This window comes from Acanthochromis polyacanthus, chromosome 16 (genome assembly GCF_021347895.1).
Source record: "Acanthochromis polyacanthus isolate Apoly-LR-REF ecotype Palm Island chromosome 16, KAUST_Apoly_ChrSc, whole genome shotgun sequence".
Taxonomy (NCBI): Eukaryota; Metazoa; Chordata; class Actinopteri; family Pomacentridae; genus Acanthochromis; species Acanthochromis polyacanthus.
The window spans coordinates 26,219,800-26,247,079 of NC_067128.1; the positions used below are offsets into that span (position 1 = coordinate 26,219,800).

General features: G+C 39.8%; 1 protein-coding gene across 1 annotated transcript in view; it reads left to right on the plus strand.

Annotated features, from left to right (window-relative positions):
- The first annotated feature begins 2,668 nt into the window (after positions 1-2,668).
- The window catches only part of kcnk10a (potassium channel, subfamily K, member 10a), a 35,670-nt gene continuing 11,058 nt past the window's right edge, over positions 2,669-27,280 (plus strand). Inside the window, exons 1-2 of the mRNA XM_022206704.2 lie at positions 2,669-3,313; positions 11,065-11,450. Coding sequence (XP_022062396.2) covers positions 3,259-3,313; positions 11,065-11,450 — 441 coding nt within the window. The 5' untranslated portion in view covers positions 2,669-3,258. The remainder of the gene's footprint in view (positions 3,314-11,064; positions 11,451-27,280) is intronic.

A 27,280-nucleotide genomic window follows, 5' to 3' on the forward strand; every position in this document is an offset into this window, starting at 1 on the left:
GTGGTAACTGACCGAGAATTTAAGTTACCCCTCTTTGTGAAACAGGCTAGAGTTACCCCTCTGTCTCAGGGTTGAGTTACCTCGCTTCGTGAAACGGAAAACTCTGAGTTTCCCTCATTTCAGGGTTAACAAACTCAGAGTTTTCACTAAACCTGCTTCGTGAAACAGGCCCCAATAATTCTGCACTGAAAGCTCCACAAAGCTCTAACCTAACTAACCCAAAAGAGGAGAGCTGATGTACCCTTCTATACTAATTAAACAATCAGTATAACCTACGTCTGGTGACTCTAGGGCTGGAGAAATTTACTGAACCTAGCAGAGGAAGGGCGGAATGTCCATGGGGGAGCCCGTCTCCTCTTCGTTCTTCCCGGAGGGCCTTCTTCCAGCTGACGAGCACGAAGACAGTAAGTATGGCGTTTGGAATGTGGCAGGAGGAGAGGAGCGAACTGATGGAACCGGACACTCCAGATGGCAAAACGATGTTTGTTTTTATTTCCCCCCTCATCCTCGCCACTCTCCGTTCAAGTATCCTGGCTCTCAGGAGGCGTTGTTCTTTGGAGAAAGTAGCATTTTGGAAACTTCTGTCGTTGTGACAGGTGGCAACTGACGACAGGAATTCTCACAATTCCACAGAATCCATGAGGGAACCGGAGGACCAGATGGCAAACCAGGGAACCAGAGGAATCAGGAAACCACAGGCAGGCAGAGGTCAGCACTAAACACAGGAAAACAGAATTAGTGGCACAACAAAAAATAACAGAGAGTTCAGCTCACAGCACTAACTGTTGGACAAAGGTGGTCCAGCATCAAACCACAACTGAGCGCTGTCTTTATAGGACGCCGCAGCAGCTGATTAGCTGACCCCCACCTGCCCACGAACCACTGATTACAGATGAGGAACACCTGGAACTCACATCAGCGCCACACGCACCTGTAAGGTGAAGTGATTATTTGAAGTGGTGTCAAATGCTGAAACGAGTACGAGGACAGTATTTGCACAGACACAGTTGAATATAACACACTAAATTTACTTATAACCAGCCTATTCTACCTGATAGGGCAGCAACAAAGAGTCACCACTTGGGTTGTTTATTCTCCTCTTCCAGGACAACACCTTAATATTCTCCAAGTCATTTTTGCTTGCATGCAAAGTATTTTATTTTGTTTAACATTTATTTTATTTTTATTTTTTGGAAGTCTCTGCAGTGTGTTGCATCAGAGCCAGGAGATCTATGTCTTTTGTTTTCCTTCCTGTGGACCGTTCTGCCATGGTTTGTTTTGAGTTTTTCTGTTAATGAATAATGCTGCTGTATGGCTTATGTTTTTTTTGTTACTGATGGGTTTGCTATGGATGGTAGAGATAGATAAAAAAGGATAATCATAGTTACATTACTGGGACTTCTTATTGAGAACAAATCTGGTCTCAGATCAGGAACACTTAATTTGTTTTATTATTTTAAAGGCTGCACTTAAATGTGTGCCAGAATTTATGTTAACAGAATGTGAAATTTTATTCTTGTCCAAAAAAATGTATTTGGGTTTCTGTTCATACCAGGTGCCTAAAGATTAGGTTGTGTCAAGGGTATAGGTTTACATGGGTGATGTGGACATGTACGTCTGTATTTTGAAATAATAGATTTATTCAAACAAGTATTTGAGCCAACTGAATTGTTTCTGTTGCTTACCGTGTTTGTAAAGATGATGTACTGGCACATTTTCACAGTTGCATGTTGTTGATGTTGTCGTTATATGTCGATGCATTGATGTCTTCATGAAAAATAGCATCAAAGTGCATAATAACAATATGGGATGGCAATATACCATGTTTTTTTTGTTTTCTTTTTCATTGTCAAAAATATGCAAACTTAAACTAAGAGGGAAAAACACCTTATTAGCATATGAAAGCCTAGCAGAATAATTCAGTGGTCTTTTGAGAACAAACCCAGACTCTTGGATTATGTATTGCTGTTATGCATTTGCACATTAGCAGTTCCTGCCATTACAGCATTTGACTTGGTTAATAAAAGATATTTTGTTTTTACATCATCATTTTGTGGTCGATTCTTTGACTATTGAATTTGTTGATGGTGAATTACCCAAAACTAAATACATTTCATTCAATTAGACTGAATTTATTTTTTAGTCATTAAGCAATTTAATTGATTTGAATGAGCTCAAAAAAAAATCAATGATAGCAAGCACAATTTACTCAAGAACATTTCAAATGGGCTCAGTTGAAGTTGCTAAAGAAATATGACTTGAATTTACTCGTAGTTGTTGAGGAAAAATTACTTGACAAAATCTGTTTTGTTTTACTCAAAAAAATCTTAGTTCAGTCAACAATTTTTTTTCAATTTGACTTTAAATAAATTTATTTTGTGCAAATACTTGACAAAATAAAACTGAGTAAATTAAGCCTGATTTTTTTTTTCAGCAAGGCAACGTAAAATTCAAACTCCTGCGCAAGACAAGGAGTGCCTGCTCAGAAACACTACAGTACAGGGTTTGTATTTGACTCATGGCAAAGGTGTTAAACACCTGGAATACATATGTGAAAAGAATTAAAGCATTTTCAAACGAATATCAGACTTCATAGTTTTATATATTTTAAAATGTATTTCACAAAAACAGTTATATGGTGCCAACATGGACACTTGAACATATTGTGCTTGCTGTAGTTCTTCATTTGTCCCTCTGTCTCCTTTCCTTTCCTTTTGCTATCTCCTCTTTCCTTCTTCTCTCAGTACACTGACGCCCTGTCTCACACGTAGACGCTTGCCCACACCGGTACGCCACAGCATGAGAGACCCAACCAAAACACACGAAGCAGCGCTGCGTCTGGGAGTGGTGAATCTTGACAAACCGCAGTGCATAGTCGCTGTTCAGCTGCATCTTGACGTTGACGCAAAATAGGAAGGAAAAAAACAACAGCCACAATGTAAACGTTGCATTCTTCAGTGGAGTATCGTCTCCCGCTGCTTGTGTCCCTCATGTTTACTGTTTGGCTGCACAATGCAGACGGTGATGCGGTACCAGTGGGGGTGCGCTTCTGAAGATCGCCTTTGGTGAAAAGAGAAGATAAGCTTCATCCAACCAGCCATTCAGCCACCAGAGCAGAACCACGCGCTGCGGATAATGTGTTTTTACTCCTTGCCGTTCTCCATCCTATCTCGGTTAAAGTGGTCGGAATCGACTGAAACCGCTCCGAGAGATTAAACGACATTTATTTCCACGAAGAGCAGAGACAGAAAAATCAAGATGAAGTTTCCGACTGAGAATCCAAGAAAACCAGGGAATACGAACCCTCCACCAGGTTAGACCATCAATTTGTGTTTTATAATATCCCCGTAAAGACTGTGTCTTAAAGCAAATTCGCCTATCATGTTGTAATTCCCCTTTCGATTCTGCAGTAGCTACATTGTCTTGATATAAAATGTCACTGAAGCTGTTCTCTACTTGGCCTATGTGATTGTTTCAACTTGGCAGCTCATGAAGGCTTGCTAATTACACATTAAATCTGACCAGAAATGAACTTTCCAGATAAATATGCTACAATACAGGCCATTGCTTCGTGCTGAAGTTTACTATGGGAGAATGCTGCAGCCTTCTTCTCGTGGCGTACAGTGCTCCAGACAGGATGGAAACCTGTGTTGATAGAATACCTGGGATTCAGAGCGAAGAAAGGCTAAATATGACCACAAGAAGGACTTGCATGAAGATCCAGCCAGAGGGTGTCAGTCAGCAGAAGCTTTAGTATAATGCAGTGTAGAGGCTGGGCTCAAACATTACCTCATCAACCACCGAGGTAGATGCCTCCAAATAGTGCATGTGTGTCACGTTCACCTACAGCTTCAGCAACAGCACATGTTAACCCAGCTGTTGTAGTCTGTCATCTGATTTATATTCAGCACCGGTGACGACCCCTTTCACATTTTCAAGTTTTGGTCCCACACCATTAATTCTTTGATTTCTGAAGCGCCATGCAGCATCTGCATAAGAGCAGTGCAAAGAAAGTGCATTTCTGTACATAATGCAGCTGATTGGTTACATAAATCAAAGCGGTCGATTCTATTTGTTTCATAGGTGTACTTGGTGACAATTCATTTTTTTGCACAGCCATCACGATTCCCCCTAACACGGTTACATAATTGCCTTTTTGTTCTGTGGATGAATTACGGAAATGTTAAAAAAAAAAAAAAACTTTTGTTTTTCTCTGCTGTCAGCCACTGAAAGCTAATCAACATTCACACTAAAGTCAAATCAGTGTTACTGTTTGTTGGTTTGCTTATTTGGATTCCCATTAGCTTCCACCGCTGTCATTGCTTAGACACAATCTCAAAAATAAATCCCTTAATATACTGTATAGAAGCAAAGGAAAAACACAGACAAACCAACAGCCAAACACATCAATGTAGGCATTATCATTCTAGACACAGTAAACCAAGAACAGAAGTACATAGTGTAGATAGGTCTATGTATGACATAGTAGGGACACTTGCTAGTTCTCTGGTTAGGTGAGGTGGTTGGTTTTAATTTTGAGAATTCTGTTCAAATAATTTAAAAAACAAACAACTTTTTGCTTAGGAAATGTGTGAAATTATAACAAGAAGCATTGCAGGAACACTGCAGAAGGTGTGATATTTAGCAATATGTTGGTTTTAGTAGATTAACACTTAATGAGGGACACCAATGAGATGAAATCTAGCAACAGTACCATGAGATGCAGTGAAAAGCTCTGTAAAGCAAATGAGTTGAAATTAAACAAAGACTTCCTGTCTAAATAGTATTTCCGAACAATGAAAATTCCAATAAGCCTATAATCATAGGTTTAAAAATACATCTGTTATTATTTTTGTCATTAAATCTGACAGTTATTGTTTTGTTTAACTAAATAATCATGTGGTCTACCAATGACAAGGCTCTTCATACATCTTCCAGCAAAATGCAGATGAATCAGAGGGCTTTCACATTTTTTTTGGAAGCTATGTAATGGTATTCAGTGTTTATTTGAAACTGTGCTTGAACCACAGCATCTCAAGTACAAAGAAAGAAAAATATCTGAAATTTCAGTTATTTTTCATCATGCCATTAATTCACAACCTGCAATACTGGACGAGTAGATCAAAGAATCTCTGATTATGGATGAGTTGAAAAATGAAAAAGAAATTAAGCCATCATGAGAACAAAACAGTTGATAACGCAGGAGTCAACAAGTGACATTTTCAGAAGCTGATGTAGCTGCATGTCACAAGAATACAAAACAAAACATATAGAACACTTTTTGACAGGACATACTGTATCACAAAATAATAACAGTGTTCTGGAGTTTCAAAGTAGCTATCCTAATATAACATGTAACTGATTTTTTTTTTTAAATATGGCCATATTTCTTCATTTCTGATCCCCATCTCGCGTCTCTGGATGAGAGCCAAACTGTTACCTTCTGCTAGGCAACAGGTTGTGCATCAGTGCGTGTAACTTGGGTGGAGCTGGAGGATGGCAGGATAGCACTTAGAATAATTTGGAAATCAACACAAATTGCATACCCAGTTTACGGTAATCCATTTTGTCTTTAAGTTACATAAGAGCAGAAAATGATGTCTGCGCTAGTATGGTCAGAATGCGTTTTAGATGCACATGCAGTGATCTATAGAAGGGTTAGAAAGAGTGGGAAGATGTGAAACTTGGCATGCTCTCAGTGAAAGGACTTACAGAAAACAAAGGATCAGAGACAAGTTAACACATGGAAATGCCTCCAATCCTATTAGTTTCTTTGATGATTTAATATTTCACTTTAAAGAAACAATGCGGTTTCTTCATTGATGTTTGCCAGTTCAAATAGTGGACCTTAAATCACAAGTGTTTCAATTTGGTCACTGTCCTAGCAGCTCCAAAGATTATGCTGTGGAGTTTGTTGTTTTTTTTTTCACCTGACTGCTCAATGGAGGTGCCATAGGCAGGGTTAGTTACAGTTTGGTAATTTTCATGGGCAGTTTCTTACCCATTGATTTAGATTACCACATTAAATGCACTTCTCAAAGCCTTTGTTTATGAAGAGTGAAGTGTGGCTTTATTTGTCTGTGGTATGAGACCTCAGCCTTGGCCTCACTTCCTCCTCTGAAGGCTCCTCTGCCACTTTGTCCTCAGCTTTGACTCACCTATGCAGTGGGATTCACACGCTACATGCTGTCTTTAATAACAGAACAGCAAAAATATTAAATGCCATCTAACAATAGGCAAGCAGTTATATAATGAAAAAACTTACAAAACCCATAAATGAGATTGATTTGGTCATTTAAATTTCAATCATTTCTGATTTCTTAGCTCTTTCAGAAGACTTGTCTTTGCATTGCTGTGCATTGTGTCGTATAGTTGAAATTGTGCTAGTTGTTCTACTCTGTGTTTTGATGTTTGCTCTTGTTTATGCACAAATCATTTTCATTCTTATTTTCTTTTATTCTATTTATTTCGCAATAGAGATTTTTTCCTTTTTTTTCGAAAAAACGTTCTTCATCCTTGAGCATCTTGACAACTTTCTTTTGGTTTTTCCATCATTTTGTTTTATGTTGCTTGTTTATTATTTATTTATTTTTCTTTAAGTTCATTTTCCCCCCTAATTTCCATACATGTACTTTACAGGACCAGTAATTCCATTCCCTGCCACTCTGCAAAATAACCTCAAATGTTCACCCTATAAAATCCCTTCTTAAATTTTTTCATTCACACTTTTTCTACAGAAATCACTTTCACTGATCGTTTATTTTATTTAATTAATTTGAACGGGGCAGTGCATATTCATAAACACACAATCTAATAATAGTTTACACAAGCTTGCAGTAAATACGCCAGATTTAGCACTTGACTAATTTCATCCATTGTCCCACACATAGATGAAAAAAAACAAAAATAAACATACAGTGTTTCAGATGTATGAAAAACAATGTAGTAAAGCAAAGACAACGACAATTAATACTGACTGGGTTAAACCTACCCTAAAGTGCTTGCAGCGGTGCTGTTTTGAGAGTGTAGTCACAAATCCATGATCAGCTCTATCCAGCCCAGAAAAGAGCTTTTGCCCAACTGTTTGTGGCCATGGGGTTTTGGTTATGGCCTCTACTTGGGAGCAGGCAATCGATCTTTGATCTCCATTCATCCTGTTAATTGAATTGAATTGAATTGAATTGAGCCTGCGACAGACTGGCGACCTGTCCAGGGTGTCCCCGGCCTTCGCCCGAGTCAGCTGGGATAGGCTCCAGCACCCCCCCGCGACCCTAGTGAGGATAAAGCGGTGTATAGAGAATGGATGGATGAATTGAATTGAAAAGAATTTAATTGAATTGACTTGAATTGAGTTGAACTCAATTGAACTGAATTGAATTGAACTGAATTGAATTGAATTGAATTGAATTGAATTGAATGGGTTTATAGGGCCCTTGGCTATGAGTGTATCCCACCACAGATTCGTTGTGGAATCCTGTCTGCGATGGCCTATCTGTCTACAACCCCAATATTCATTATCTGTTGGATCCTGGTTAAGAGCAGAGGCAGACTGTGAATGCTTGTATAACCGCTTGGGAGGACCCCTCCATACTCCTCTTCAGGGTCTCCCCTGTCTCTGCGTTGGTCTTCTTCTTCCTTGCATTGTGTAGCTCAGATAATCATTTCCTGTACTCCTACAGTCCTGGTCACCATTATTGACACCCATGAAATTTAAATACATAATGTAGAATATCTCCTGAAAAAGTGAATCTAGTGAAACAGCTTTGTTCTACAGAAGACTCTTAACACTGAACAGCAAATAATAAAACAACAATTAAAAAAAAAGCAATAGGAGGAAAAATAGGAAAATTGAAAGATTGTGCTGTGACATTTGTATTGGCACCCTTTAAATCAGTGTGGGAAAAAAGCCATTTTGACTAAGCTGCCATTAATCAGAAATTAGAATCACCAGGTGATAAACTGTCAGTGCCCACATGACATAAATTAGCTATTGAATGATGACTTTAATGTTTTTAAAAGCCACATGTTGTTCCCTGTTCCTTTGTCACAATGGTGAAGACAAAAGAGCTGTCTGAGGACATCAGAAGTCTTATTATTTGCAAACACAAAACTTCTAAAAGGTACAAGGCCATCTCCAAGGACCTTGGTATCCCTGTTTCAACAGTGTGCAATGTTACTAAGAAGTTTACTAAGCATGGAATTGTCAAGAACCTGCCTGGACATGGGGGAAAGAGGAAAATTAATGAGAGAAGTCTTCGAAGGTTGGTGTGAACTGTGGAACAAACACAACGTAAAACATCCAAAGACCTGAAGGCTGACTTGGAGCAATCTAGGGTAATGGTTTCAGCACGTACCATACGCCGCACACTAAACCAAGCAGACCTTCATGGGCGACGGCCAAGGAAGACCCCATTGCTGAAGAAAAGACATAAAAAGGAACGACTGATCTTTGTCAAAGAGTACCTGGAAAAACCAAACGAAACAAAAATCAAGCTTTTTGGCGATGCATACCAACAATTTGTTTACAGATAGTGCAAAGAAGCACACAAGGAAAAGAACACCCTACCAACAGTTAAGCATGGTGGAGGATCCATAATATTGTGAGACTGCTTTGCTCCATCTGTTACTGGAGGTCTTGACCGTATCACAGGAATCATGAAATCAGAGGACTGCCGACGAATTTTAGAGCGAAATATACTATCCAGTATAAGCACACTAGGTTTGCGTTGAAAATCATGGGTTCTTCAGCAAGATAAAAACCCAAAGCACACATCAAAAAGCAAGCAGGAATGGTTGAAAAGGAAAAAAATAGACTGTTTTAAACTGGCCAGCAATGAGTCCTGATCTCAATCCCATTGAAAATCTATAGCATGAGCTGAAATCTGCCATTGGGGCAAGAGCTTGAACAAAATGCAACGTAATGGTGGGAGAAAATACCAGCTGAGAAGTGCAAGAACATTATAGATGGCTGCAAGAAGCGTTTGGAGGCAATCATCACTGCCAAAGGGTGTGCAACCAAATATTAAGGACCGGTGCCTTTATTACTGTCCGTGTCATTTTTTTTTCTATTTCCTCTGGAAAATGACAACATGTAAGTTGAAAAATAATATTTTTTTACTTTTTGTTAAATTGCTTTGGACATCTGAATAAAAAAAAATTGATAATATGATTTTGATACATTTCCATTTGTTTCTGAAGATATTGTACAAGTTATACAACAAAAGGAAAGGGTGCCAATAGTGGTGACCAGGACTGTAGTTAGTTCATTAACATGCACGTGGATAGGTGGCAGTGTAGTTGTCACTGGAGCCGGTGATGGTTGTTCTGGCCTTTGTTGGACCCATAGTTGACCTGTAACTTGAGGTATCTCAGGAGTATAGATGGTTGGCTTCTCGGGGCTCGGAGTTTGAGCTTCTACTGCTGTTACTAATGGAGCTTAAGTCTTGTCTTGATTCTTCTTTTGTTTGGTCAGTTCTCCTAAATGCAATTGAGTCAGTTTGTCAAACAAATGTCTGCATTGTTCTTATGTCTAATGTTTTTTTCAACAATTTCTTCTACATGATGGACAAAATGTTCTGAGAATAGCGGCCAGTTGTACTTCATAAGGCCAACCACATTGTTCAGACACTTGTAGCCTATATGCCGCTACCTTTAGCACTGTATTGGTACTAATTTGCAGTAAATTATTAATTGGGTTGGGCTAGAGTTCAGAAGATCCTAAGTTCAGCTATAGGAGCGGAGAAAAGGAGACTGGACACAAGATTAAATATTAAGTGGTACCAGTACATTATATTTAGACAACATGACATACAACCATTTAACAATAACTTGAATGGCCATTCATATGGGAAAACACAATAAATTCATAATAAGTGTCACTTCCAAGTTACAATCTGATGTGCAACATTGAGTGTCCACGTAGGACTTCCCACAACACAATGAGTCCAAAGCCTTTGCCGAGATGGCATTTAACGCAACAATAGTTCATGAATTAGGTGTCCAGAGGGAGCGGTAGGTGTCCATGGAAGGGGGGTGAATTGTACAGGTTTGTTAAGTTTGAACGATTTGGTTGCGAGGCAAAGAATGAAAAGGAAGGGACGGCTGCCTTAAAGGAGCCTCCTACCAGCCCAACCAGGTGGAGGAGGTGCAGGAGGTCCAGTTCAGTTCACTTCAGTTCAAGCTCCAGGGTTCTTCAGGCAGTGTGGGCCTAGAATTCTTTGGGTCTAGCTCGCCATCACCTGGCCGATTCCTTGTTTAAACAACACCCGTGACTCCACACGATGCCTGGCGGCTCCGGTAGTTGGCTCCTTGCAGCAAATATTCCCAATGCGTCCTCCTCTCAAAGCTCCCGGCCCGCGAGTGCCTTCCGGGTATAAAACAACCCGACTGGCCGCACGCCGTCACGTGACGGGACGCACAGCATGACGTATGACGTCATTACGCATTTGACAAAACAGTTATGGAAAACGGGAATGGAGGATTTATTTATTTTATATTTAGAACTAGAGTTTTATCACCCGGGTTACACGCTTCTGCACCTCTTTTGGCAGGGCTTTAAACAAGCTTTGTGTGGTGCCATTAGCGTTCCATGCGCTCCCTGTGTTATCTCTCTGTTTACACTGAAATGTATGGAGAGATTGAGATGGGCACTCATCATGTTTTAGTAATATTCCTTCTTGTGTCAATAGATCCATTTTCTCTACATAATGCATCTGTAGTTGTCCCCATATGTCATTACGATACCCGCATCATTGACGGCATTCCCAGCTATTACCCACAAGCTACTGTAAAGACTTATAAAGTATGATGTGTTCCTGCTACATGCGTGAGTAGGCTTTTATATTCCCCAGTGCAGGGGTCACTCTTGTTGACTCTTCAAAGGCTGTAATCAGTGTTCCTGCCCCATCAGTGAGCGCTGGTGGTCTGCCTGCCAAACCTATCATGTCACAGAAAGACCATGGCACATACCTTTCTGACTTTCCATGTCCTTTGACCATCAGGGGAAACATTGATGACACAGTGTATGGTGACCTCACACTCTTCTTCATTTTTCTTCTGTTTCAGTGGCAGTCCAGACCAACCTGGTTCCCCCGAAGAAGGTGCAACCAGGTATGCTTCAGTCCAGCTTAGTGCAGGCCAGTGTGGCCACGATGCAGAATCCAATGGGTTGTGCTTTGCCACGGCTCTCTGTCTCCCCTCGTCCCACTACCATGGTGGCCAACATGGAGGCGGTGGCTGATGGCTCAGCCCCTTTCACCATGATGAAATTGAAGACGGTACTAGCAGTGTTTGTTGTGGTGGTGGCGTACCTTGTGGCAGGGGGCTTGGTGTTCCGGGCACTGGAGCAACCCTTTGAAGATAACCAAAAGATCACAATCACAGCAGAAAAGGCAGCCTTCCTGCAAAAACACCCATGTGTGTCCTACAATGAGCTGGAGGCTATAATAAAGGTAAGAGTAGCCGCTCGTCAATTGTCCAGTCTTTCCTCAGCCCTCAGTGTGATCCCCAGTGGGGGCTCAGGCTTCTGAAACTTTAGATTCACATCGATCTGATGCCATTTAAGCTCCACACACACTCCACCTCACAGCTGGATGAAAACCACACTGAGTTGTCTAGTACAAACAAAAGTGTAGATGTCCTCTTCACGCCTCTCATCCATTCTTGAACCTCCTTAAAGTTGTGTTAATCTCAAAAAAGTCTAATAATGTTTTTGAATGGGAAACTGTGAGTCTTTAATGATTAGCTGATTAAGTAAATTTTAGTTTACGTTTTAATATTTACATTTTGTTTTTGGAATTTTTGTTTGGACAAAGAATACTATTTGTAGTCAAGATGTCAATTTGCGATGGAAGCTAGGAGAGCATTATTGATAATAATAGGCAAGACATAAAAATATAAAGCAGTAAAGTTTAAATATTTCCACTCTGGCTACGAACCTCTCAAAGGCATACACTTCCATTTTCCCATATGAATTTTCAGTCTTCAAAACATCTACTTAGATTTTACCACAGTGGAATATATATTTGAACATAACATTCTCCAGGCTTAACAACTGGGTAGTAAGTACTCCTCTTCGGTACTAAGTGGCTGTGAGCATTTGAGCACCCAGTTGTTAAGTCTGGAGACTTATTGACTTCAGCAGCACTGAAACCCTGTATGATAAAGGAAAGAATAATGCAGAGCACAGCTGCTGCAGCTGAACCCATAAAGCTGCTGTAGATCAATGCCACCTCTGTTTCACTGTTTGACACATTCCGCTGTACCTCAGGGCAACACAAACACAGAACTGCATCGTAAACCCACACACCTATGTAATTAACAGCTTTAATATATGCCACAATCAGTACTAAGTATTGTGAGGTATTCATTGTCTCACATGGTAAAAGAAAATGATTTGGTTCCTCTTTACTACTTCGTTACTGTGACAGGTTGGAAATCAGGTGTGAAAAATGTACAGTAGTTCTTTAAAAAAATAAATTGAACATAGTTAAGCACTGACATATCTATATACAAACAATTAAAGTAAACCCAGTTTATAGGAAGTACTACTTTTGGGTTTCTGTGCAAAATGTTATATCGTTGCTACTTATTAATTCATTCAATTTTGCTGTTACATTAACAAACGTGATCTGGCTGCTATGTTTACATAGTGTCTTTAGATGTGATGGCGGTCCTTTGCTGTGTGTTTTGTGTAAGACCTGAAAAATGAGAATTAAAAGGTAGCAAAGGAGGAAATCACTGTCAAACAGTTCATGGTTAATAGGACAATCACTGTAAAACACAACCAATACAGATAAAATCATGAGGAGAAGCAATGTCAGGTTGAGATTACTTTAGAACACAGGAAGGTGAAAATACGTAAAGGCGTAAATAATGTCAAATGCTATGCTCAGACAGAATTAATGTTGCAAGCTTCAGTCCCTTTCAGATGTGAACTCCATTCTGTTAAACTGATGGCAACTTATTGTGTCAGCTTCATGTCTGGATGATGACCCTAATCACATTTTTGTAAAAATTGCCAACAACTGAGTAGCACGTCACTATCGCTTTTAACATGGCACAAACCTGAACTGCACCATCAAATTTACAGATAGGCACAGATGCACTTTGAGTTGTGTGACGTGATTTATAGAGGGCTTTTTTCCCCACATTTCAGCATCAGTATTGGTCCGATAACATCACAGCTTAATACACAGTTTGTGTGCCAAAACCACAGTGCGCCTTCCCCAAGCACTCTGCTCTACAATTTCAAATCTACTGGGCTACAAAATAAAATGTCTAGGATCATAAAATGTTACTGCAGTAAAAACAGGCAGAGTGCATGCAGTGCAAGTGGGACAACAGTGCCAGTAACTTTATTAATTCTTGTAATTATATATGCAGTGGCAAGTCACACTGTGTAGACTTAGATGTCTTCATATTAGACAAGTGGGTTGTCACAGAATGGCAGTTTAGTTTCAAACTGTTAGGACCTTTTTCTCTTAGTTTATTCCATACCCAGAGCATCATACAGTGGCAGGATCCACAAGTGTCTTCAAAGAGAGAGTGCTACATGAATTTATGCATTGAACAACAGCAGTAACTTCAGTAATTAGTTTAAATTTTCATCTCTGATATAGAAAAAGGATCAATTAGGATTTAACCCTCAAGGGACGGACATCCCACGGGCGGCCCCGCCCCCCGCGTTGTCTACATAGGTCTGCTTAAACTGATATAACTCAAAAACCACATTAGCTAAAATGCTCATTCTTTTTGCTGCTAAAAGCACAGACTTCCGTCTTTCAAGTGACATGATTTACGTCATTACAACATGTTAAAAAAAAAAACTCGAGTGATTACCCCGGGAATTTTTCCGCGCCACCACTGTGTGGCGCCAAAAGGACCTTTGTGGCGAGTAGGTTGGAAAGAGCAGGAGGTATAGTGAGAGAGCTCGAGATTGATTGATTGATAGATTGATAGATTGATAGATAGATAGACTGATTGATTACAATTGTGATAGGGAGAGTTGGGTACTGTAGAGTGTGTGATTTAGGGAGAGCAGTTTGATTAGGTGAGAGAAAGTCGTGTGATTTAGTGAGAGATTGTGTGTATGTAATATAGTTCAATAAATGATGAATGTTGAATGAATGAACCAATATAGTTGAAACAATATTGTTGAAAAAATATTTTGTTCAAGTTTCTATGTTCAGTGTTGCCTTAGTTCTGCAGTAGTGATCAAACTAAAAAAACGCGTCTGCAGTTTTTACACAAAAATGTTCATCTCTCAAAAACTAAAATAGGTATTTTGTGTAAATCACTACTGGTGTGTTCAGAAATTTCTTATTTATTTTTCTACATGTGGAAATCATTTCGATCAATGGGTTTTGTGTGCATATTTAGTAATTATAATTTAAAAAAAACATTTCCGATTTATGTATTTTCTTATTTATAACACAATTTGAACATCTTTACCTAATGTTTTTGGTTTATTTATATGTATACCATTTTAGATAAAGTTGTAAGGATTCTAGGGATATTAGGGATTTGAAGATATTCCAAGAAATGACATCAGAATGAACAAAAATACAAATGTATGTACTGGCGAACCTTTAAAATTGCAGTCCCTAAAGGGTTAACAGCAAGTCACACTGTGTACTTTTCACCACGTCAGAGGATCTGTCACAGATTATCAGACGCAGGTAAATTTGTTACATCTTGGCTGTGCTTTGGTTTACTTCTGAGCTTTCAGTTTCACTGTTTAAGAAATCAGAAATCAATTGAACTCTTAATTATTTGGACACTTTGATAAGCTGCAATTAGTTTAGATTTAGTGTGTCATTGCATCACTTGGTGTATTTGACGTATCGCTTGCGTGCTGCTGCTCTCTCAGGCAAAGAATTACAGTTGGGGCACAATTTTATTAGATGGTGCAGTTCTGGTGCAGGCAAATTCATTGGTATCATGTGGTATGTATGGAATTTTATTTATATTTGCCCACTCACCCCCCAATTAGTTAAATATAATTTATATTTACAGACTTCGTGCCCCGCTTTCCCGGGATCTTTCTCCATGGAGTTTGCATGTTCTTCCTCTTTCTCTGGGCACTCCAGCTTCCTCCCACAGTCCAAAAATATACTGAGGTTAATTGATTATCCTAAATTGCCCGTAGGTGTGAATGCAAGTGGGCTTGTTTGTCTGTAGCCCTGCGACAGACTGGTGACCTGTCCAGGGTGTCCCCTGCCTTTGCCCCAAGTCAGCTGGGATAGACTCCAGAATCTTGATGTTTGTTTTCAGTTATGGAGTACTTTGAAATAATTTTCTTTAGGTGTCTTCTCGCTTTCACTGAAGTCTTTTTAACGCTTTCTTTTTCCTTTCTCCATTCTCGATCAAGGGTCACACTCCAGTTGCACACACTGCTAAAACTTATACTGGAATATTCCACCCCAGGTTTTCAGAGTACCCTCACCTTTGCACCATGAGCACATTGTTAATCTGGTTCGGCTTCCAAAACATGATCTGAGTTGTCCTTGTTTACCTTAGTCTGAGACTCTGTAGTCTCGAACTAGTTAATCTGAAGTTAAATAACATCTCAGAAATCAACTGGATTAGCATGGATTAATTTAAACCAGATTAGTTTAGTCCTAGTTTTATTTAAGACCTGAATGTGAAATCGGGCCAATATGTTTATCTCATATGGTTCCTCAGATAATAATAAAAGGTGCAAACATAAGGATAACCTTAAAAATTGAAGACGTTAGGCTACATGAAAGTACATTTGTAACGTAATTAAAAATGCAAGCACATACATTTAATAATAAGAAAAACAAGACCAAGGAACCATATAAATGCACAGAGTAAAAAATCTCTCTACCTTTATGGCAGTAGTTGGTGATAGAGAGGAGAGAGGTTTTTGTGTCATATGTGCTTCTCCACAAACACTTCAGATTTGATGTGTTCTTCTTCCATACTGGTCCTGAACGACCTGGTATGGACAGCTTTATAAAGAAAGTAGACAAACAATTGCTGATGTAGGTCATACGTGGCTCTTCCAAAATATGCTTATTTATACAGAATCATAACAGTCATACATCTAACTGTACCACAGAGGCACATACACAATTTATTCTTAGTTTTCTGGCTTTCAGCTCAGCCTCCCAAAGGGTTCTGTCTCCCCTGCCATTGACCTCCAGCCGACCCTCCAAAGTGTTCAATTCCCATTTCTGCACTCCAGAGTGGTCCTGCCTGCCTAACAAGCTTGTCATCCACCTGCTGGGACGATGCCATCAGATATTCTTGTCTTTGGACTGCCCTCCAGACTGTGTTGCTGGTTTTGGACTCTTTTATTTAGCTTTAACCCTGCTTCAGACCCCCTCCACTCAGCCAGCTGTTTTCGTACTGTTTTAGTTTCTGGGATGTCTGGAAGTCATCCCTTATTTACTCAATAAAACCCTACCACAGACCTCACTCTCTGCCAGCTCATCAACTGAGAGACGATTGTCCATTCTCACCTCCATCCTTTGGACTCCGCTGTGTGTTTCATTGCCCCTCTGCCTAGATTTATGGACAGAGACAGACAGCTCAAAAGCAAAACTTCATTCAGCACAGATAGACGCTCGAATGCAAAATTTTACTTAGCTAACAGCGTGAATAGCAGAGAGGGTTAGAGGGAATGTTGGCGGAGGAGTTGTGTGGCCTGGCATGAATTTGGGAGGCTGGAAGGGAATCGGTGGCGGGATTGCAGGTAGACCAGGTCTGGTGACGCAAGGAAGTAGTGAGGCTTCAGTGAAAGGCAGGAGAAGCTGGTAGGGAGTGACAGAACTGAAGCAGAAGAGAATGCGTGTTAACGCCACTAAACACAGTGCAATTTTCCGCTGTCCCGGACGAAAGATAGCAATCATGAGAGAATCGTGGAGATATCTTTGGCCATGGCTCTTAATCGGTGGTCCAAGATCCAAGGACGGTTGTTGTCATGGTCTTGCGACCCAAGACAAGCTGCGATAAAATTCTGACTGTCAGAAAATTGGGATGATTGTCTCACGGTGTGACTGCTGCTGCGACCTACGACAACTAGCAAACCAGTAGAAATGCAGTATGAAATGACGTACTGATAAGCGTGACACTGGCGCTAAACCCAAATAGATGAGTTGCAGCGACAATGGCAAAACACATCAAAACAAGTATGTGGGATTTTAACAAAGAAGACAGCCTAATAGAGCTGTGGCAGCAGAAGCCCTGGCTTTTTGACATGTCCTCCAGCTCGTACTACAACTGGACAAAAAAGGACGAAGTATGGAAGGATATAGCGGTGGAATTGCAGCTTCCAGGTTAGTAACCTAACACTAGCAGCTAGGGCTGGGCGATATGACCAAAATTTTATATCCCGATACAATATACATCACAATATAGCATATTTTTCAGGTGATAAAAACAGTTACTCGTGCTCGAGTCTGTTGTTGGGACCGGGCAGCGGCATATCTTACAAAGTATGGTAGTCTGATCCTTGTCGGTCTTTTTAAATCCAAACCACCGCCATATGACAGAAGTTCCCCCTCTTTTAGGTACAAGCTCGTTGGTTTGAGCTGGTTGTTCGTCATCTTGTTGTTTAGATTGTTCTTCTGAGTCGAGTCCACCGTCTTCCTCCATAGCTGTTTATGATTTAGCCGCGTGCAGTGTTGCCAACTCCTCAGTAAGGAAAGTAGCTGTTGGCTGTCCTAAAAGTTGCTAGAAGTCGCTAAATGACGTCATCGCCTAATTGGCATATTTCCCAGTTTGCATGAAATTGTAATCAACGTTGTAGGAGAGAGGAATAACGTTGTGGAAGAGATCAAAAAGTAATTATAAAACACCAATAATATGTTTTTGTACTAGAGGATAAATGGTGTGGTTTATTTTAGTACGACAGTGAAGAAACATTTTCATTTATATCCCACTCCGTAAGTCTGGATGAGATCTGTAGTGACTTTGCGCATGCGCGATTCATCTGCCGTCTGGCCACGGAGTGATGTGTCCTCTAATCAGACACTGGGACTGCTGCAGGGTTACTGGACTGACAGCCTGTGCTTTGGGACGGGGAGGAGCTCACAGCAGCACCTGCTGCTCGTTGAAAACAGTAACTGCAGAATGATCCGAGTTTTCCTGTCAGTGTCTCCAAAACAGCAGAAAAAGTCGCTAGATTTGTCGCTAGTCGCTTTTGACAAAAAAAGTCGCTAGGATGCTTTGGAAAGTCGCTAGATTTAGCAAGAAAGTCGCTAAAATACTGCCGGAAAGCGTGTTTTGCAACACTGCGATATAAATGATAGGATCTTCACATAAAACGATAGACATTTTCTATTGTCCAGACGATATCTATTGTCATATCGCCCAGCCCTACTAACAGCTAGCAAATGCACAGAAACACTGCTGTAAATAGTGGCCACAACACTTAGTTCATGGTATTAAACAAAAATGAAATCTCTTCATGTTTTGCTAGTTTCCCTGTGATTGTAGGTACTCCGTTTATGCTTCCATTGTTTATTTTTCATGGATGGATCGCACAGACTTAGTGCATATTGACGTCGACTTATGTACATCGTAAGCTGCAATTCAGCTTGGATTTTCATCGTGCAATCTGCACACAACAAACTTCCCATTATGGCCAAAGATTATTGGATTCATGTCATACAGTGTCGCAAGTTGTGAACTTAAAAGATTGTTAAAATCACACAGTGTGTAGAGGCCTTTAGACCCGGGGCAAACAAAGCAAGAGCAGAATATTGACACTTGTCTGACTGGAGTAGTTCCAACAGGTCAATGTTGAGTGGTGGTTTGTGCTCAGCTGTTATGGTGAAAGATAACGGCTGGCAGGTGAGCCACTCCCCACCATAAGTGTCCTCAGTCAGGTCATTACTCAGTGACCTGAACCTGCACACATTCCACACACACACACCTCCTTCATGTCCACATGGGAGGCGCTGCCAATGAGAAACGGCAGAGGGCATGACATTATTATTATTATTATTATTATTATTATTATTATATTGATTATTATTACATTGATTATTATGCTAGTATTATTATTAAAATATTGAATCATGGGCTAGCACTGTCACCCCACAGATAGAAATTCCTAGGTACTAATCTCTACCTGTGTTCTTTCTATATGGGGTTTGCTTGTTCTCGCTGTCCCTGTGTGGGTTCTCCCCAGGTACTACTGCTTCCTCCCACAGTCCAAAGTCATGCTGAGATTAACAAACAGCAGTACTTTGAGTTGTGCAGAATGATTTAGGAGAGGATTTTTCTGCATTTGGGTATACTGGTATTGGTCTAAAGACATCACAAAGCGTGCTTAATACACAGTTTGTGTGCCAAAATGTCCCAACATACTCACTTTGCTTCACAATTTCAAATCTATTAGGCTACAGAACAAAATCTCCACAAAACAAAAGTTGACTAAAAACTTAAAGAATAACAATACACACCAATGATGAATGTAATCAAAATTCTTTTTCCCTGACAGGACAGTCTTGTTAATCAGAAATGATTCCTTTCATAGTGAAAGAACCAATCAAGATCTAACAGCAGGTCACACTGGGTACTTTTCTTCACCTTAGACAGGAGAGCTCTCACACTATCACACTATTAGCTGTAGTTAAATAGTTTGTTCCATCTTAGCTGTCCTCAGGACTCAAAAGGACTATTAGTTATTTAAGCTGCTGTCAGTTCAGATTTAGTGTGTTATTGCATTATTATGCCTCATACATCACTTGGCCTATTGTCTAATCTCGCGCAAATGATGAGTACTGCATACATTTTGACGCTCACTTCAACACTGTGAGAGGTATCTCTGCATGGGGCTGTAAAGAAAGTTCTATCCATGAAAACATCTGTCCAGTTATTTTTCCAGTGGGGAAACGAAGAGTCTGACAGCAGCTCCTAATGGCTGTTAGTTCTGACAAACAGGTCATCTTTCTCCACGTCAGATTGGCATCTCATCAGTTTTAGATGTGCTGCAAGAGAGGCTTCTGTCAGAAACTGGTGACTACCCTTTCATTGCTGGCCTAACATTGGTTTTAATGAAACCAACTTTTTTTTAAATTATTGAACAATTTTTCAGTTATTTTACATATTTCTCCATTTTTATGCAGAGATATTTTTTTTATCAAAGCACTGCAGAAAATACTAATATTGCAGCTGAAACTAGTAATTCAGAGTTTTCATTTTTAAATAATACTGAAACAATACTGTATTCATAAAATAGTTGCAGATCAACCAAAAAAAAAAAAAACTAAAGTTGTAAGCTTTATGTTTTTGGTTCGATTTTTATATAAAAAGCAATACTAATCCAGGAGAAATGGTAACAGTTTAAAATTATGCACTTACAGAGCACACAGTTTTTACCATCCTTTCCAAATACTTAAACAGAAACTTTCCTGCAAGACATTGCAGGGTTAAGAATAGAGGAGTAAGTAGTTAATATTATTCATCTATTAAATCATGTTTTGGTAAGATCCCTACAGTATTTTAAAATATACATATTCCTGTAACACCTTAGAGTTTAATTCAGTAAAGTTTGAATCTTTTTTCTACATATTGCAAAAACATAATTTTTACATAGCAATATATATTGAAAAACACTTTCAAAGTAATATTTACACTTTGATTTACACTCAATGGGGATTTTAATTCAGTATAATACTGTTTTAACAGTCGATTTTACTAGCAGTGCAACTCAAATTAAATATGTTGTTCAAAGACCATAAAGTCCAACGAGTAACAGCCAAAACTTTGTGACAAAGTAGAGCTTTAGAGGAGAGTTTGACTCGCCGTGGATGAGCTGCAGTTGTGTCCTTGTGAGTTTGCCCTTGAGCTGGCTACACAGCTTTCTGTGACACTCTAGATGTGGCTCATTATACTGAGACTCCATCTGCCCGGACAGACACCTGCAGGGCAGACTGGCACTGAGTGTGACACCTGATATCAATCCTGCCTCTGTGCCTTCCTTCTGTACCTTAGCCAAACTCATTTATTGTACACAGGCACACAGAGAAGCAGCTACAGTGTTATGTAACAGGATGAACAGGAATCTGAAGAACATTTTTTCAGTCTCCCAAGAGCTGCTATATGGTTAGAGAGACTTCCAGCAGAACTTGGGTGTAGCTGACCTTTAATAGGGTCAGAATAGCATACATTTCATCATTTGCCCTAAGTTCACCAGAGTCCACATGGACCTCTTTGTGGACATCCATGTGCAGTCTAAAATTACGTCCATGCAGCTACTACACTACAACAGCAATAACATGCATGCGCAGAATATGTAGACGCCGATCTACTGCACTTAAATGGAACATGTCCTTCAAGTGGAAACCAAGTGGACTAAAGGGGTACAATAACAGCTGTTTTGTGCCTCTGGTCTTTGCAGCTGTATGTACCCACAAGAGACTATAACCATGGTCTTAGTTGCCTGGGCAGAAAGATGATACTGCATGGCCTATTCCCCTAATCTAAATTCAGCAGATCTGTTGACATTAAATAGTAACACTATATTCAGGAGGAAATACTAATAGGAATGTGGATAAAGTGTTTGCATCACTGACTTTGAAGCCAAAGGTGTAAGACACGATCAAAACAGTGAAACCATGATGAAAGACAGACTCATACAAGTGAAAGCTGTCAGAGGGCTGTACTATGAAGCATGTTTGACATAGCTGGGTTTTCTTTGTAGAAGTCAGCTTGACAAAGACTAACATGTGAGTCTTTTTCCATACAAAATGGAGTGATCATATGCCACCTACTTCAGTCAACAGGTTGGTGGTTTAATGGCGAGTTACAAGGCATGTCATAATGTCATAAGTATTCAGACCCTTTGCTCAGTATTGAGTAGAAGCACCCTTTTCAGCTAGTAAAGCCATGAGTCTTCTTGGGAATGACGCAACAAGTTTTTCACACCTGGATTTGGGGATCCTCTGCCATTCTTCCTTGCAGATCCTCTCCAGTTCTGTCAGGTTGGATGGTGAACGTTGGTGGACAGCCATTTTGAGGTCTCTCCAGAGATGCTCAATTGGGTTTAGGTCAGGGCTCTGGCTGGGCCAGTCAAGAACGGTCACAGAGTTGTTCTGAAGCAACTCCTTTGTTATTTTAGCTGTGTGCTTAGGGTCATTGTCCTGTTGAAAGGTGAACCTTCGGCCCAATCTGAGGTCCTGAGCACTCTGGAAGAGGTTTTCCTCCAGGATATCTCTGTACTTGGCCGCATTCATCCTTCCTTCAATTGCAACCAGTCGTCCTGTCCCTGCAGCTGAAAAACACCCCCACAACATGATGCTTCCACCACCATGTTTCACTGTAGGGATTGTATTGGGCAGGTGATGAGAAGTGCCTGGTTTTCTCCACACATACCGCTTAGAATTAACACCAAAAGGTTCAATCTTGGTCTCATCAGACCAGAGAATCTTATCTCTCATAGTCTGGGAGTCTTTCATGTGTTTTTTGGCAAACTCTGTGCGGGCTTTCATGTGTCTTGCACTGAGGAGAGGCTTCCGTCGGGCCACTCTGCCATAAAGCCCCAACTGGTGGAGGGCTGCAGTGATAGTTGACTTTGTGGAACTTTCTCCTATCTCCCAACTGCATCTCTGGAGCTCAGCCACAGTGATCTTTGGGTTCTTCTTTACCTCTCACCAAGGCTCTTCTCCCACGATTGCTCAGTTTGGCTGGACGGCCAGGTCTAAGAAGAGTTGTGGTCGTCCCAAACTTCTTCCATTTGAGGATTATGTAGGCCACTGTGCTCTTAGGAACCTTGAGTGCTGCAGAAATTCTTTTGTAACCTTGGCCAGATCTGTGCCTTGCCACAATTCTGTCTCTGAGCTCCTTGGGCAGTTCCTTCGACCTCATGATTCTCATTTGCTCTGACATGCACTGTGAGCTGTAAGGTCTTATATAGACAGGTGTGTGCCTTTCCTAATCAAGTCCAATCAGTTTAATTAAACACCGCTGGACTCCAATAAAGAAGCAGAACCATCTCGAGGAGAATCAGAAGAAATGGACAGCATGTGAGTTAAATATGAATGTCGCTGCAAAGGGTCTGAATACTTGTGACCATGTGATATTTCAGTTTTTCTTTTTTAATAAATTTGCAAAAATTTCAAGATGGGGTGCTGAGTCTACATTAATGAGAAATAAAATGATTTTTTATTTTATTTTGGCAAATGGCTGCAATGACACAGAGTGTGAAAATTTCAAGGGCTCTGAATACTTTCCGTACCCACTGTATTTTGAGATGGAACTATTAGATCACACCGAGACACTTTAATGCAAGTTATGGAAGGCAGAATACTTTGATTGTTAAGAGTCCTACATCTGTCATGTATCTTGGTCAAGGCTTTGTAATTCTTTGTATAAGATTGTATGGATCTGGCATTTCTGTCAACTGGCTGATGTAATTATCAAACATCTGAAGAAAAGATGATTTCAATGCCACATCCATTGATGGAGTCATATTGCATTGACTTTTGTATATATCTCTGGGAAATGGGGCTCCGCTGTATCAACATATAGTAAAAAAAAAACATAGAGCAGTGACGTGAAATGGAACTGCAAGAGCGTTTTGACTGCAATGACTGGAATAGTTTGAACCTGTAACTGGATGAACTGATGGACACAGTGACCTCTTACATCAGTTTTTGTGAAGATGTGTGTTCCAACCAAGATCTTCTGCACATACTACTGACCAGATTTACCACAGTCCACAACTAAACTGAAACAGCTTTGTCAGGTCGAGATAGATACGTAGAAAAGAGGGTGTAGAGCCCTGTCAATCAGACAAGGAACTCACTAGTCATGTTTTTATAATGTTTTTTCTGTGCATTTTGAAGCATTGATGAACAATACTAATGGAGAAGGCAAAATGTGAAAACAAAACAACTTCTGAAAGCTTTTTTCAGACTTTTTTTTAAAAAAAAGACTTAAAGACAGGTGGAAATATCTTTTATTGGTGTTTAAGTTTTAATGTAGCAAACATTTAATTCACATGACTGATCAGCTGTCTCTGCTTCTTTTAATGTCTTTGCTTCCAGCTAGCATGAAACATGAAACACTATGCAGGTGAGTTTATTTGCTTGAAAGTAGTTGAAAAAAAAACTTGCCGAATTCACATTTTAATAAGTTTGCTTCAAAATTGCTTGACAGACACAGCTATTAACAATGGAGATTGGAGTGCGTAAAAAAAACTACTCTGACAAGCTGAAAAACAGATTTTAGCTAATGACCATGCATCAATGTGCTGAGTCGCAAGATATCAAGTACATCTATGGACTTCTTTGGACTTCTCTTTTAGGTTCTTGAAGACCACTTGTACCTGGTTTCACAACTATTCACATTTGAGGCACGAGTCCTGGCTCATTAAGTAGTCGTGTGAGCTGGAGTAACTATACCCATCTGAAACTCTCCGTCAGTCAATTACAACTGAAGAAGCCTCTTCAAGAACCTAAACAAGAAGTCTGCCTGCTTTGTGCTGAAGTTCTTAGGATTACTATGACTTGGATAACTGAGAGTCTCTGCAGACATCTAGACATCACCCCTCCCACTGAGGGAAGCAAAGACCTAGGTGAAAACATGAATGGGTTTTACTACTGTGAAAGGGGCTGTGAAACAGTTACACCAATTCATGCTTTCTATACATGCATCCACATCTGCATGAGTAACTGTGATGTATATTTCATCAGCCACCCAAATCTGTGAGGGTGGACAGACCCATCGACAGACATTCACACGCAGCCCAAAATTTGTGACAATGTGAACTGTTTGTATTGTGGAGCACATGCAAGGAGAACAAAGAGTGCTTAAAAAATGCTTGTTCAGATGAGAAGCTATCATCTGTGATCCACACCTTAATAGTTCATCATTTAAACATTTATCATTGAAGAAACCACTGTCTCTCTATGAAGATGGTTTGATTTGTACAGGCTTTCCACTGATAGAGCCCAAACACAGTAGAAAGTTCTCAATTCTCCAGCAAACCTTTTCTATGTCCACGTAAAGGAATTAGCCTTCACAATATCCAACAGCTTCTGGGACCTACCATTTCTCAAAACCTAAAGTGAGTGAAGGACCAGTAGAAAATGCATTTTCTGCAGCAACTGGGTACATACAGTCTGCTGTTGGAGGTGTTGAGCCACTTCTATACCACAATCATCAAACCCTTGCTGTGCACATTCATCACGGTCTGGTTTGGTGCATCCACAAAGCAGTCTTGGAACAGATGGCAGTGAACAATACCTAGCCATCAGGGCTTATTCTTTTCAAGGACCACAAAATGGGGTGGTAAACTTGCAGATCCCTCATACCCTCAGCATAGCCCTCTTTTAAGTCCTCCAGTCTGGGGGACACTACAGAGCTCAGTATATCAGACACAGGAGCAATGTCTTTCGTCTTTTCGTCTCAAAATGGTAATGCTTCCAAATGCATAAACACAAAACTGATGATAGAACCAAAATGGTGAACAAAGGAAAATGCAAAACTATATATACACAAGGAAACTAATTAGGAGAAAGACACAAGTGACTCACATGATGCAGGTAAAACAGATCAGGGAAGTCAGAAGGGAGGGAAACAGACAGAGGCAGAAAGTAAAGATGGTCAAAACAAAATGGTCAAAATAAACTGCCCACAACTCAAGACCCGGACAGCCTGTATACTGTCTTTTTATAACTATACATGTTAGTTTATTGATTGGATAATGTATGTTAACTGTGCTATTTAGTCTGTATATAGCTTGGAAATTGCATAATGTATTTTAATGTGTACATTGCCTGTATTAAGTTTTCCTTTCTTGTGTTAGCATACCTGTCAACAAAGTGATTTTTGTGAATATGTAATATGTAATACGAAATGACATTAGAGCAATGTCTAGACTAAAATAATGTATCTGTTACATTGTTTATTGTAATATTTTAAATATTGTTTTGAATTTTTACTGCACCCTCCTTTAACTTTTAAATAGCCACACTGACAAATCCTTAATGAAAACAAGTCTGTTTTTATTTACAGGTCTCTGTGTACAGTGTGTAGGTTAGAGTTAAATTTTAGCCTTCCTTTTGCTTGCAAATAAGACATTGTAGTTCTGACAACATGTTGAATTTCTGTTGTTTTTTTTTTTTTTAGTAAAGCAAATTTAATGTGTCTGCTGCAATATTCAGATGGCAAAACAAAACTGTAGGTTTCCAAGGCAACATGAAGCAACTTATGCATTGGCCATGAAGATGGTACAAATGTTGTAAAATATTCAGAATACATCCCATAATGTAAAACTACATTACATTAAACCACTACTAGTAGTTAATGGGGGGGATTTAAAGCTGATGCCATGCAACTGCAACGTCCATGGTTTTAGATTAGGTTAACTTTTGTTGCACATCATCTCTTCTCTCTGTCTCTCCACATTTGTCAGCTATTTAAATAAAGGCAGAAAATGCCCCTCATAATCTTAAACCCCTTTGATGCTAGAGGTCCCTGTACTGGCACCAGGATATGTCTGCTATAAAAACCCATCTAGTAGTATTTTTTGTAGTAGCTTAGTGTGGCCCATTCGCTCAAGAGGCCTCCTAGTACCACAGTGACTGAAATGTGTATAGTAATGCAGTGAATGATTTCTTTTGCCTAAAATCTGGTAGTGTTGCAGATGAGAATTTTTTTCAAACGGCATCAGCATCCTCCACTCTTTGTTATTGTTTATATGTAAATCTATATGTATAGATTTACATATAATTTTGTCAGTGGGTCATAAGATCAATCACCATTATGTAACCTATTTTGACAATCGATACTGACTTAGAGGCATGCTGACATTAAGAGGCATGAGAGATATTAACATTGAAATCCTTGATATTCCTGCTAGAATATATACCTAATATAATTTGGAAAATGAACAGAAACTCATTTTGACTAAAGTGGTCTCTCCGGCTGCCTCCCACAGTCCAAAAACATCCTCAGGTTAATTGATAACTCTAAATTGTGTGAATGCGAGTGTGATTGTTTGTCTGTATATGTAGAGCTGAATAGCGACCTGTCGAGGGTCCAGCCCCCTGTGTCCCTAATGATGATTAAGCATTGTGTAGATAATGGATGGATGGATGGATGGTCTCTATAATGACAGGCGAAAAAACTTTAAACCACAAGGGAACAGACGCTTGAGGCTAATTCAGACGATACAGAAGTATTACGATAAGAAATTAGCTTAATTGTGTATTCCTTTATGTATATATTTATCTTTAATGCAAATGAAAACACTCCAATTCAGCAGCAAAGTGACCAACCAGCAACACTGTTAATCTGC